Source organism: Paralichthys olivaceus, chromosome 21 (genome assembly GCF_024713975.1).
Source record: "Paralichthys olivaceus isolate ysfri-2021 chromosome 21, ASM2471397v2, whole genome shotgun sequence".
In the NCBI taxonomy this organism is placed as follows: Eukaryota; Metazoa; Chordata; class Actinopteri; order Pleuronectiformes; family Paralichthyidae; genus Paralichthys; species Paralichthys olivaceus.
This window is the reverse complement of record NC_091113.1, coordinates 5265700-5278018: the sequence shown is the minus strand read 5'-3', so window position 1 is coordinate 5278018 and position 12319 is coordinate 5265700. Positions and strand designations below refer to the sequence as shown.

Here is a 12319-nt window from a genome sequence, read left to right as displayed (position 1 = left end):
GGCAGCTCAGTTCGTCCAGTGTCTCTTCCCTTGGTGCCTTTCTCCATCTCACCACCGTGAATATTAGCGACACCTCATTGCCCCATCTCATAAAAGTTTTAACGTGAAGAGTAAAAGCGGAGAATTCGGTAATAGAAAATCACACATGGTATGTTAAGAGCACTTGTGACAGTGGAGAGCATCAGCATCTTCACACTGGGGTTTGAGTTCAGAGGAACGAAATAACACAGAAACATATTGGAACCGAATGCTTGTGGTTATAAAATAACGAGCCACTGTTAAAATAGATTAGCCATAGCTTATTACTGCCTCCCTTCTCACAGTGAAATGAACAAAATTAATGAGTTCTCAACAGCAGAGGAGTTGGAAGAAGCAGCTAAAGCAACATTTCTCAAAGCATAGATTTGGAAAGGTTTGATTTATGTGTCGATACCATTGCTGTGGCAGCTAACTGATGATTTATTGTTTTACCTTTAAAAATGGGAGATATTTAAGAACCAGAACAAATATCTCTAGTCAGATATATAATCAGCTGTTATAGATAATTTAAATATACTAAGTGTTACAGTGGCTGGAGATAGCAAACAGAGACATTAGTAAGCAGTAGCCTGTAGTATATTATGTAGTGTACATGATGTGTAGTCAGTATGGCCTAAAATATTCTTATAGTGCAGTGTAAATACCATATTAGTCTTTGTTTCCAATGCAAATACTTAGATTTTGCCTTAAATTCCTGCTTTAAAACTAACTTTAATACCTGCATATATGCACCAGCACATACAGTAGTATCTCTGTCTTCACGGTAGAGGAACGAGTTGCTAGATATTCAGAACGATGTTCGGTTAGATACAAGTATTTCTGAGGGATTCTCTGTGTTAGAGTTGAACACTTTCCACTGCACATGAAAGGAAGAACTTTGCCAAGCACAAATTGCTGTGCTGTTTTTTTTTTTTTTTGTGCCGCCATGTGCCTCGGGATCTGTGATTAGGTGTCAGAACTTAAGTCTAATCTCCAGACAGCGCAAGAAACATTTGAGATTAGGTTTAATTTAGCTGCTGCACCAGTGATTTGTTACATCATTTCCCTCAACAGGGTTATCTATGCCTCCCACTGATCTAACAATGGTCCTCAGAACGCCTTATGCTGTCACTTTGCCACTTCTGGATGGGGCTCTAATGAAACAACTCTACACTCGGGCTTCGGTGCCAGCTCATGAAATCAGCCACAGGGATCACCTTGTACCGGAAAAAACTTTCACAGTGAGCTCATAAATTCTATCCTTGACATAAATTATAAATAACCGTATTGCCTCCCTGTGTGTTTTCATCTGTCTGCATCTCTTTCTTGCTCTTAACAATTGTTAGATTATTGACAACTGAAGCTGGTGTAATGTAGATAAAGCTGGATGAACTCCTGAGTCCCTCGCTCAATATGAAATTTACTGCATTGGGTGGTGGGAGTTCTAGGGGCAATATAAGTGAATTAGCCAATAGATCTCTAGCTAATGAGCAGGTCTGCGCTCATATCTGAATAAATCTGCTCCAGCTTTTAAATTATTGCACAAATTCGGGATAAATATATTCACTTTTTTATTATTATACAGTATCATTACCACCAAACGGACCACATTAGCCTTGGCATGGCACAGGTTTCATTGTACGGTGGTGCTTCAAGTGCATTTTGTTCGTGAGAGCAATGAGAAACTGAAGCGGTGCACGAGGTGGCAGGGTGAAGGAGGGGAGAGAAAAAAGACTATCAGAGGTACATAGAGAGTGGCAGAGGAAAGGTGGGGAGGTTGAGGAAAGGTGACTTAATGAAGAGCAGGGAGCTGTGCAGGGGCAGTGGAAGTGGAGGAGGTGGGAGGGAGGGCAAAGCCGCAAAAACAGAGGAGAGGCCAAGAGAGAGAAAGAGAGAGGTTGAGAAGACAGATCGAGTTGGACAGGCTGTGGAAGACTGTATAATGAGATTTTCTACTGGGTCCGCCTAAGGTTGCGCTGGCAGTGGGCTACATGTATCCTTGTCCAGTTAAAGTCTCAAACTCTTCTAGTTCAAATCTGCCTCCCCGGGCCACGGAGACACACTAAATGTGGGATTGACATTGTAAAGACTATTCTGGAAGCCTCGGAATAACAGATTTAGATCCTTTCCACAGCTGCTCAGAAACTTTGCCTACGCTGTGCTGCCTTTAATTTTAGTCTGACAGCAAAACGCCATGTACAATACTACTTGGTGGAGTCTTCTTTTATTTAAAACACACTGCAGCACCCAGCTATGCCTGGCAACATTTTTCAGAATGCAGGCCGCCTCTGTGTCATCTCTATCGCACGGAGAAAAGCTCGGCCGATCTCTCATCCTCCTGCTGGACTGGTGTTTCTGCAAATCTGCCCTGTGCCCTCGATCATGATGCAGAATGAGTGCAGCTCAGGTGAAAGATGGTTGAGTGTTTCTGTCACACTGAATGTCTCTGTGAGAAATAAATGTTTCCCGTTTTGCATGTGTGTGATTGTTTTTACCTCGCTCACAGCCACGTAGTATCTCGGCTGCTGGAATCGCGGAGCATTGTCGTTGCGGTCTCGAACGACGATGCGGACCTCGTGTAAAATCACGGTGCCGATCAGCTCGTTGGTACATTGAACCTGAACCACGATGGACTGAATATATGAGGGGGGCTGGGAAAGACAATAAAAAGAGGCACAGATAGTGATTTTTGATTGATGCATCTTAATTAATTAGTCGGAAATTAAAAGAAAACGATGACTGCCACCTTAATGTATATTTAAATTTAGAGTAGAGGGTGATCATGAAAAACAATGTGTTGCATTTACTTTATTCAAATATCAACATAAGGCTGATGCAGAGAAAATGGAGCAAAAACATTTGTATTTGCTGGAAAACATTCACTTCCACAATATTCACCCTCTGTGATAAAGTGAAAAAGAGAAACTATTGTGTATCTGTTGAAACAACATCCTATTTAAATATGCTCTAGATTTTAAATTCAGCAGCAGGGCCTGAGCCATAGATTCATAAATATATCAGCTTCTGTCTCAGAATAAGAAGCCAAAGCTGAACAAGATATAAAACTGTAAAAAATGAAAAACTCATAGATGGTAAATGAAAAAGAATGAAATTGTTCAGGTGCCTTACATCTCTATCCAGAAGGCGTCCAGTGCTGTTGAGATAAAGGGCTTGCTTGGAAGGGTCGAGAATCACCCAGTAGTCGTGGTTGTCCCTTAGGGAAAGAGAGATGGTACGATCCGGACCCTCGGCCACGCCATTTATCTGCATGTTCTCCACCAACAAGGTTCCTGGAAAACAATGAAAACCACCGATTGAACCTCTGAGGAAGACGTACTGTCCAGAGTTCCTGGAAATAGAGTTTGAATCAAAAGCAGATACGTGGTTTGATCCTTAATCTAATTTTATAAAGAAAAAAAGAAAACCCTCTGTTCTCCTTCATGTTCATTAAATACACAGCACACGTGAGAACTATATACAGCTCAGGGTCAAAGGCAATTAGTCGGAGACACACACAAATAGGAAGAGACAGTAAAAATGCATGTTGGATTTCAGTCAAAATAAATCAATTAATAACAGATATTAGAGTCTGTCTTCTCTGCTCCGATACTTGGAATGAATAGAATAGTACACATAAAAAGAATAGCATGAATAAAAGTACACATTGTAGTTTGACAGATGGCAAAAAAAAAAAAACATGATCAATTTAACCTGCTTGACTCTAAAGCTGGTGAAGTGAGGAACTAAGAGGAATATTGAAAGACAGAGAGGAGGAGGCAGCGTCAGAAATACAAACACAGAGACAGCACATGATCGGAATGGAAACCGCCTTCTGTTTATTTTCAGGCAATGCATATCATCTCTCAATCATAATAAGGCCCGCCGGAGTTGCATCAGAGGAGGGCGAGGGGTCAAAGAAGTAGCACATGAAGAAAGGAAAAGCATCTGCAGAATCAGACACGTTTACTGAGTCCATGAAAACCTGCTGCCAAACTTTTTTAACCCTTTGCATGTGAATCTCTGTAATCTCTAAAACACCCACTCAAATCAGATTTTACAGATTTAAAATGCAAATGATGGAGTTAGTTAAAGCATGTTTTAATTTATTCTCACTGAGGTTCGTTCTCATTCATCTGCTTAATCAGTTTTTTCAACAAATGTATAGTCGTCAAGGTGAAAATACTCTAAAATATTATCACAGGTATGAAGCATATACGAGGAAGAAGAACAAAACTATAGATGAGAGTGTGTGTGTGTGTGTGTGTGTGTGTGTGTGTGTGTGTGTGTGCGTGTGTGTGCGTGTGCGTGTGTTTCACTGAGTGATTGACTGGGAGAGAGATGAGTAGAAAACAGAAGGAAAGGAAATTAGAAATGAGAGATAAAGACAGAGATGTAGGGGAGAGGGGAAAGTTGAGGCGGCAAGATGGTCTGTGTCAGTTTGTGTTTAATTGCTTTTGTGTGTGTGTGTCTGTGTGTGTGTGCGTGTGTGTGTCTGCTCCATGCACATATACAACAGTATGAACACACACATGAACTATGCTGTAGACATGAAATTGGGTCATGGCTTTCTGTGCTGCCATGGAAACCATGTCAAATGCGTTGCTGTGATTTGCTGATGTTAAATAAACCCGGCAACTTAATGAAATTGGTTTCTTTATATGAAAAACGGGATTGAAAATGGAATTCATTAGGGGGAAAGTCGTTCCTCGCCATCCTTCGGCTATCGCTCCTCCGATTTTTCCGCTGCTGTCTTGCAAAATGATTTTAAAAAGCACAAGCACAGGTGAAGAAGAAAGACAGAGGAATACCTACACCGTGTGTAACTGATCTGTGTCTAATTTAATTCCATAGACCATCTAATATAAATGGGCTCTTTTCACAGTGACCTCACTTTATGTGACTGAATCTTGCACTCAGCAGCACCTGATTAAATTGACCCATGCGATGCGTTAAAGCAACAACGCCAAGAGAATTTCAGAGAGTAGGAGAGGCACAAAGGGCAATTAGACGGCGAGAGAAATGAGAAAGATAGCAGAGGAATGATTGGGTTGAATGAGGGGGCGATAGAAATCAAGAATGAAGAGAATATCAGGAGGAAATAGAAAGAAAATGAGCATTGTGGCGCTGCATTAATAGAATTTTTACAGGACATTAGCTTAACTGAATGTGCAGACACAGCTCGGGGGTGTCAGCCAGGTAAGAGCCATGGACTGAAAAGTAATCATCACATCTACCCGAGGATTCAGCTCATGGAGAGAGGAGGTAAAGGGGATTCAAAGAAACAGCAGCAGTGAGTGACGGCCTGGATAAATCCTGCTAATTCAAACAGATCAGTGCTGTCTGATGAGAAGATATGTTACAGAAATATTTCATTCGTGTTGGCGTTTTTTTTTTTCACTTGCTGATGTAAGTTTTGTGCACTAAAGCGACGCCGCCATAACCGAGCAGAACTGAGCACGTTTACGCTGAATTGTGATGTTTAGCATAATTGTGTTTGGCAGTTTCTCCCTCGAACAAATTAGGTGATCCAAATGTGGAAGTTATTCGGTTTCAAAACATTAGTTTGAAATTGATTATGACACAAAGCTTTATAGGGGGAAAAAAAATCAGAAATTGTCGATTTCGCTCGACCTCCACAATCTGGACGAGAATTAAAACTCACAGCCAGCATTAACTTGCTAGCGTTTGATTACAAATCAACAATAATCTCATCCATCAATTCTGTGCTTTGTGAGATTGAACACGAGCATTTCATAAAAATCTGATCCCAAGTGTAATTTAGGTAATTACAGCTCAGCAGACGCTGGTCTTCAGTGGCCATATGATGGTCCACTGTCGACATTTAGCTTAGAATGCAACCGTCTGTATTTAATAGAGACAAATTAAAGTTAGATTACTTTCATGCAGCAGAGGCCTGTGGGGTTTACTTGGCATTTTCTGTTTTTGTGAACTTTCTCAGTGAAGTTTATTGATGGAGCAGCTGATAACTGCACAGGACTGTTGGAGTGTTGGTGATTTGCAGGTAAAAATACGTCAAGCAGTCTCAGTCAAGTGATTTTAAAAAAATAACCTTGATTTCAATGATGCTTTGGCTTTATTATTTAACAAGCGCCAGGTTTAACAGGACGTCTGGTTCATAGTTCATGTCTTTGATTCCTCAGGTTTAAAAGTTAAGCGGCCTATATTCCTACCTTCAAACTGGATTCATCTCGAGGTGTTAGACTTGTTCTACATGTTGTCTCAAGGCAGTGCAAGATAGGTGGAAAGCACCGGGAAATGTCACATCAACACATTCATAAAAACCAACATTAACACAAGCCGCATTACAATCTTCTTCATCAACAGCATCACTGAAAAAAAACCTCACTGCAGCATGTACAGGTAGTTAGGGACAGTCGTAAGTGAAGCACTTGTTGGTAAAACATTCAGCTACTGTAACTTTGCATAATTTTGTGTTAATTATTTAGTTTTTAACCTGAAGATAGTGACGTCAAACAAACGTAAGCATCATTCCTCTTAATGTATGTTCCCCCAGTCCTACACATGTCCACTCATTCTTATCACCCCTTTTTTTCTACATGTTCTTAATATCACACTTGTGACATTTCCCTGGGCTAACTCGTATCTCGTTTTCTCTCCTCAAGTCCGACCCAAGATAATCGCCCTAAAGATAGATTCTGTATCAAACACGTAGCACTATTTCACAGGCACGGAGCAATACATGACATCATGCAAACAAACCATTCCTTTGCTAAATTATTCCTCAACAACCTCGTTAAGGAGATTAGTGCTCACACATGAACAAACACACACTTGAACATATAGTGTGAATAAATCATGACAAGCTCATTGTTGCTGAAGAAATAAACAGACTACAAACACTGTAGCTGCCCGAATTTGTACTGTGTTATCCCTCCATTACACAATACTCATGTCACAATACTAAAAGAGCATTTCATGCACACTGTGTTATTGCCACACATGGAAAATCAGACAAGAGAACATAAACTCAATCTGCACCTAAACTCTGTTCTGTATAGTGATGTAAACTTTATTCAGGTTTACTGAGAGTGTGATCTGCAGACACAACTCAGGGCTGAAAAACAAATACTGTGAATTCCTCTGCAAGTTTTTAGAATACAAAAATATATCAAATGAGATCACAATGTTTTTACACTATTTATACTAACTTCTAGAATTTAAAATACCAACAGATTTTTTTTCCAATTAGCATTGAATAGAAAAACACATTTTCATGATAATGTGTCGATGTTTAATGAGCTAAATAGTTTTTTCTCCTGCCTCAGAGTGAAGGAGTCACAGTATTGCACAAAACATAATGCATGTGTAATTAATGCAAACACTGAAATCATAATAAAACACTTTTTCTGGTTGACGAAATAAATAATCGCTCCTCAGGTGTCCTTGAGCCATTCACATCTTACTGGAGGTAATGTAAATAATAAATGTTGTCCTTTTCATGGATGGCTGACATATACATATACTGTATATATAATTACCAGTAGGCGGATGTGTGTACACTCATGTAACAGAAGAACAGAGTAAAACAGGAGAAATGAGAGGATGGATAGTTTAATAAGGTGCATTAAGCCATCAGCAAACACACATGCAGACATGTCAGCTGAGAGGATGGAAGCCACTGCTCTCCTCCATGTTTGGTGTTGCTCTGCTAATCTCTGTTCACGTCAGTTAGGATTACTGTGATCAGGTCTCACAGTTTAAAGCCGTGTGGAGGAGCAGACATGGAAAACATTATGACAGGTCGCCATTTCTGTACAGTAATCTATAGGCCGAAGATAAGCGTGTGATTTAACTACACGGACCAACTTGCCTGTGTGTACACCCCCCCATTAGATTTAGTGGCCTTCCTCCAGGCCAACATAAGATGTAATTTACTCCTGATTAAAGTGAGGATTAACCTTGTCAATTAAAATATGATTCTCCCCCCTGAACATCACATTTATGTTAATACAAACACACACACACACACACACACACACACACACACACACACACACACACACACACACACACACACTGTCTAAATGACACAATCATCATACTGGGAGCCACTAATTAGCTTCTACAGTTCAAGCTAACAAAACAAGCTGAGGATATATGTGTATATATCAGGAGAAGAGATACCACACGTTAATACTTATAGAAGAGAGTAATTACAGAGACACATTTTTTACCCCTTGACCACACGACAGTACCACAGATTGGGATCTGATCTAACAAACCACTTCTTAAGGTTGTATCACGATGACATCAAACACAAGTGTAAATGCAGTTGCATAGTCAACCCACATACAACAATGGGGGGGAAATAATAAGCGCTTTTTTAACCATGTTCATTTTATTTTTTTATGCTAACCAGGCTAACTGACTGCGGCCTTTACAAAAGAGAGAATGTGTTGACCCTCCAAATAAGCACATTTTCAGAAATGTCAAACTATTCCTTTAAGCAAGCTGCCCGGTGACCGGCAGAATTCAGAAAAACAAGTGTGCATTAATAGACCACTGCATCTTTTTCTTGTTTACACTCATGCACAGTGACGAAGCATAAACTGAACGATCTAATGTCTTATCTTCTGCAACAGGGACCAGACTCACGCTAAGACACAGCTGGCACTTAGCTCATGAATATGAATGAGTGCAGGGCACCTGCAACGTCAATCAGCAGCCACTGAGAAGGTCAGGATCATCTAACAGTGTTTGTTTATGGTTAAAGGTGATGATAATCTCAAAGATTACGACAATATGTGCGTTAGTCATGTTAGAGGTGAAAGAAATGCTTGAACCCACTGAGAATGCAGAAACGAATTGAGAAGTGAAACGGATGAATACTTTACCGTTGGGGCTCTCTTCATCTATGGCAACGATGGTGGCAGGAGGACCCGACCGAGACAGTTTACATTCTGGGAGTGTGAGAGAGAAAAACAGGAACAGTTAGAGTTGATATACACTTTGGGGTTTTCGTCATGATTCTGCCACAGTTTAAAAACTTCTAAACTTCTCATATTTTGAACTTTTGAAGCCGTTTCTGTTTGTGTTTTCTATGGTACGGATTTTTTTCATTATGAACTTTTGATTTATCTTTGTTTGCATTTTGAGTTTCCAATTTCCTATCTTTATTTGTCTTTGTTTTCCCACTCCTGCCCTAATGTGCGACACTAGAGTAAACTAAAGTCTCTGTGCCACCCACTCTCCTCTCTCACTTTGTTTGTTCTCATGTGCTTCTGTTTGTTTTTCCCTGAATTTCTTCCTGCCTACATTCTGCTGGTTTTTGCATTTTTTTTGTTTGCCTGCTCGCTTTATTAAATTCCATGTATATACCTCCTTTGCCATGTGGCGTCTACATTTGGATCCTCACCATTTCGCTGGATATGACAGTTTAAGTTCTTTACAAACATTATAGAAAAGCTTGACTTCATTTGTTTAAAGTTTTTAGAAGGAAAAATTAATAAACAGCTCAGGTTTGTTTCTCTTTCCGTTAAAATCAAGAGGCTGCTGCAATCACCCTGTAAAACCTGAAATGCAGTTAGAGCGTGCACAGTACAGTACTGTGTGTGTGTGTGTGTGTGTCAGAGATGGAGAAGATAAACAACAAAGAACTGAGAGAAATGGGAATTTTAAAAAAAATGATGATGGACAGGAAAGAAAAAAACGAAAAAGTACAAACGGTCATGCTCCGAGGATGACACGTATGTAGGGATGAATAACGGATAAGCTTGGTGGACCCCCTGCAGCCATTTCTGCAGGGTCACCGAGGGTTAATAAACTAACACAGTGACTGAACACACAGGGAACAGAGGAAGAGAAAAGAGAGAGCTCTTACCCTCATATTGCCAATCTGCCGAAAGAAACAGCCCCGTCCCACGAGGAAGGAAGGAGGGGGAGGAGGAGAGGGAAGTTGGCAGCCAAGGGAGAAAAGGAAGGAGAGGAGAAAAACAATTGTGAAAGATAAGAATTAATCTTCAAGACATTACAGCAGGTGAAGTTTTAAAAATAGAGTGAAAGCTAATAAGAAAGATGCTATGATGTGTTTTTTCCTCCTCTATTCACAGCCACCACCCACACTCACTGTATTACCATGTGGAGAAATGATTCTAACCCGAGCTGCAGGCTTAAAATTGGACCCATTCAGTGTTTTGGAAAACAAACATCAACGACATGTAAGGATTCGCCTTCATCCTCTTGGTCCTTACATCCAGGATGCAGGAAATACAAGGACACCCACATTCAGCAGACGGGGCAGCATCATTGGAACGGCTCTCGAGGATGGCCGGGAAAAAAAAGATCCCACAGGAATGACTGCAAGACAGATATCTGCTCACCTAGAAAATAGACTTCATGGAACAATGATCGCACTCTCTCTCCCTCCACTTATCATTCCCTCTCTCTCTCTCTCTCTTCCCCCGTCATGATTAAGCTTTACAACTGTGAGACACCATAGATTATCTCAGGATTCATTGCTATTGTTTCTTGTTTCTTGCTGGGGGGGGGGGGGGGTATTGAATGTTCACAAAAACAGATTAAAATGTCCAAGGCCTGCGAATTAGCTTACATCTATAGTGCGGTAAATGACTGGTTTTCTAATTTATCACGGTGAAGGGAGGCACAGACTGTTTTCTGAGTTCATGCTGATGCAGGGCTTGACATTAAGGCACTGACATTAAGGCTCGGCCACTTGTCTGGGAAAAGTAGATTTTATTTGTGAGACATTTACACGCACTGTTGGAAAAGTCATATATAAATGAACAAATAAACTAGAATGCCACAGAGTAGAGCGGAGACACTCCGCACCGAGGCCCGACATCCCCCTCATGAAACCAGATTTTAGACATCAAGGGAAATGTTGAAAAATGCCTTGCAATGTTAAAGGAAGTCGAAAACTAAATTAATCCTGGATCCAACCCCTGATCTGGATCTGCACCAAATTTTAATGGGTTCTTCCTGGGGTTGAGTAGTTGTTGTGTAATCCTGTTAGCAAACAAACAAACAAACAAAGACGAACTTTAAAGTGAAAAAAATAAATCCTGAATCTGCCCCTGATCTGGATTTGCACCAACTTCTAATGGGATCTTCCCCGACTCATCCCATGTCCTTCTGCCAACTTTCATGCTAATCTGACCAGTAGTTGTTGTGTAAAGCTGCTGAGTAACAGACAAACAAACAGTGAAAACACAACCTCAGCGGCGGAGGTAAAAACACGACCCACAGAACAACAGTCAGTAGTTACATCACACTCCACCACCTGGACTGTGAGTGCATCAGATGACAGATGTGTATCCTCTGCTTGACTGCCTGCTTATCCTTCAGTGTAAGCTGATGCCCCTCATCTATTACTAATCATCCATTTGTTCTCTATGGTGCGTCTCCTTCTCTGGGTGTCTTCCCTCCTCCGTCTCCTCTCATCTCCCTCCTTCTCTACAGTTGCCAGCCTCTCCAATAATAAAAAATTCAGTGGGATGAAACGGTAAAGTGGCCGGGTCGTAATGCAAAGCGACAGATGAACACGGAGAGATGTGGAAAAGAATTGAGCCAAAACTGAATACCCGGCATACAGGTGACGCTAATTTAAAGCCCAATCCTCACGGTGTCTGCAGGAAATTTTAAGAAATCGTGCTTAAAAGTGTAATCTTGATTTAAACGAACGTGTGACTACGGAAAAGTTTCACCGAAAAGATGAAATCGAGCAATTAAGTTGCCACATTCTGTTAGCGAGTCCTACATTAAATCATGCACTGTTAACTCCTACTGCAGAAAACTCAGGATTAAAAGTGAATTGAAATAAAATGTAAATTCTCCACTCTTCTTTCTAACAGGTCACAGACATATTTCATCCAAATGAAATCCCTGTTTGTCTGAGATATCCAATGCTCCGAGTTAGAACCCTTTTTTTTTGCAGGCACTCGTGTCCCTCGAGTGTCTCCTCATGCTTTACCTCTGCAATTCTTTCCTCATTGATACGCACTTGTCTTCCAACGAGCACTCACTTATTCTCCGCTAAGCTTGCCCTCTTCTGAAGTTTGAGGGAAAAATCACGGAGATGACTTTGCGCATTAACAAGTAAATAAATCCATCTGATGCCAGGTTTCTGCCACGCTGATGGAAAGCTCTGTGGAGGGCTGAGTGAGGTGAAGCGTTCAAGGTGTGAACCACGATGAAAAAAGAAAGAAAAAAGATGTAGAACTTTTAAATAGACTTTTCTGTTCAGACAATATCACAGGCAGTCAATGAGAAACGCTCGTTCCAGATTTATCATCCATCCGAC

At 40.8% G+C, this 12319-nt stretch overlaps 1 protein-coding gene across 3 annotated transcripts in view; it reads right to left on the bottom strand.

Moving 5' to 3' along the window:
- Window positions 1-12319, bottom strand: part of LOC109626731 (protocadherin-15-like) — a 203125-nt gene that overhangs the window by 87434 nt on the left and 103372 nt on the right. For 2 of the 3 annotated variants that reach the window (XM_069517681.1, XM_069517683.1), the window contains exons 3-6: window positions 9881-9895; window positions 8895-8960; window positions 3148-3308; window positions 2514-2669 (exon numbers count right to left, since the gene is read on the bottom strand). In XM_069517681.1, the coding sequence (XP_069373782.1) occupies window positions 2514-2669; window positions 3148-3308; window positions 8895-8960; window positions 9881-9895 (398 nt within the window). The remainder of the gene's footprint in view (window positions 1-2513; window positions 2670-3147; window positions 3309-8894; window positions 8961-9880; window positions 9896-12319) is intronic. The other variant, XM_069517682.1, reaches the window with a different exon arrangement.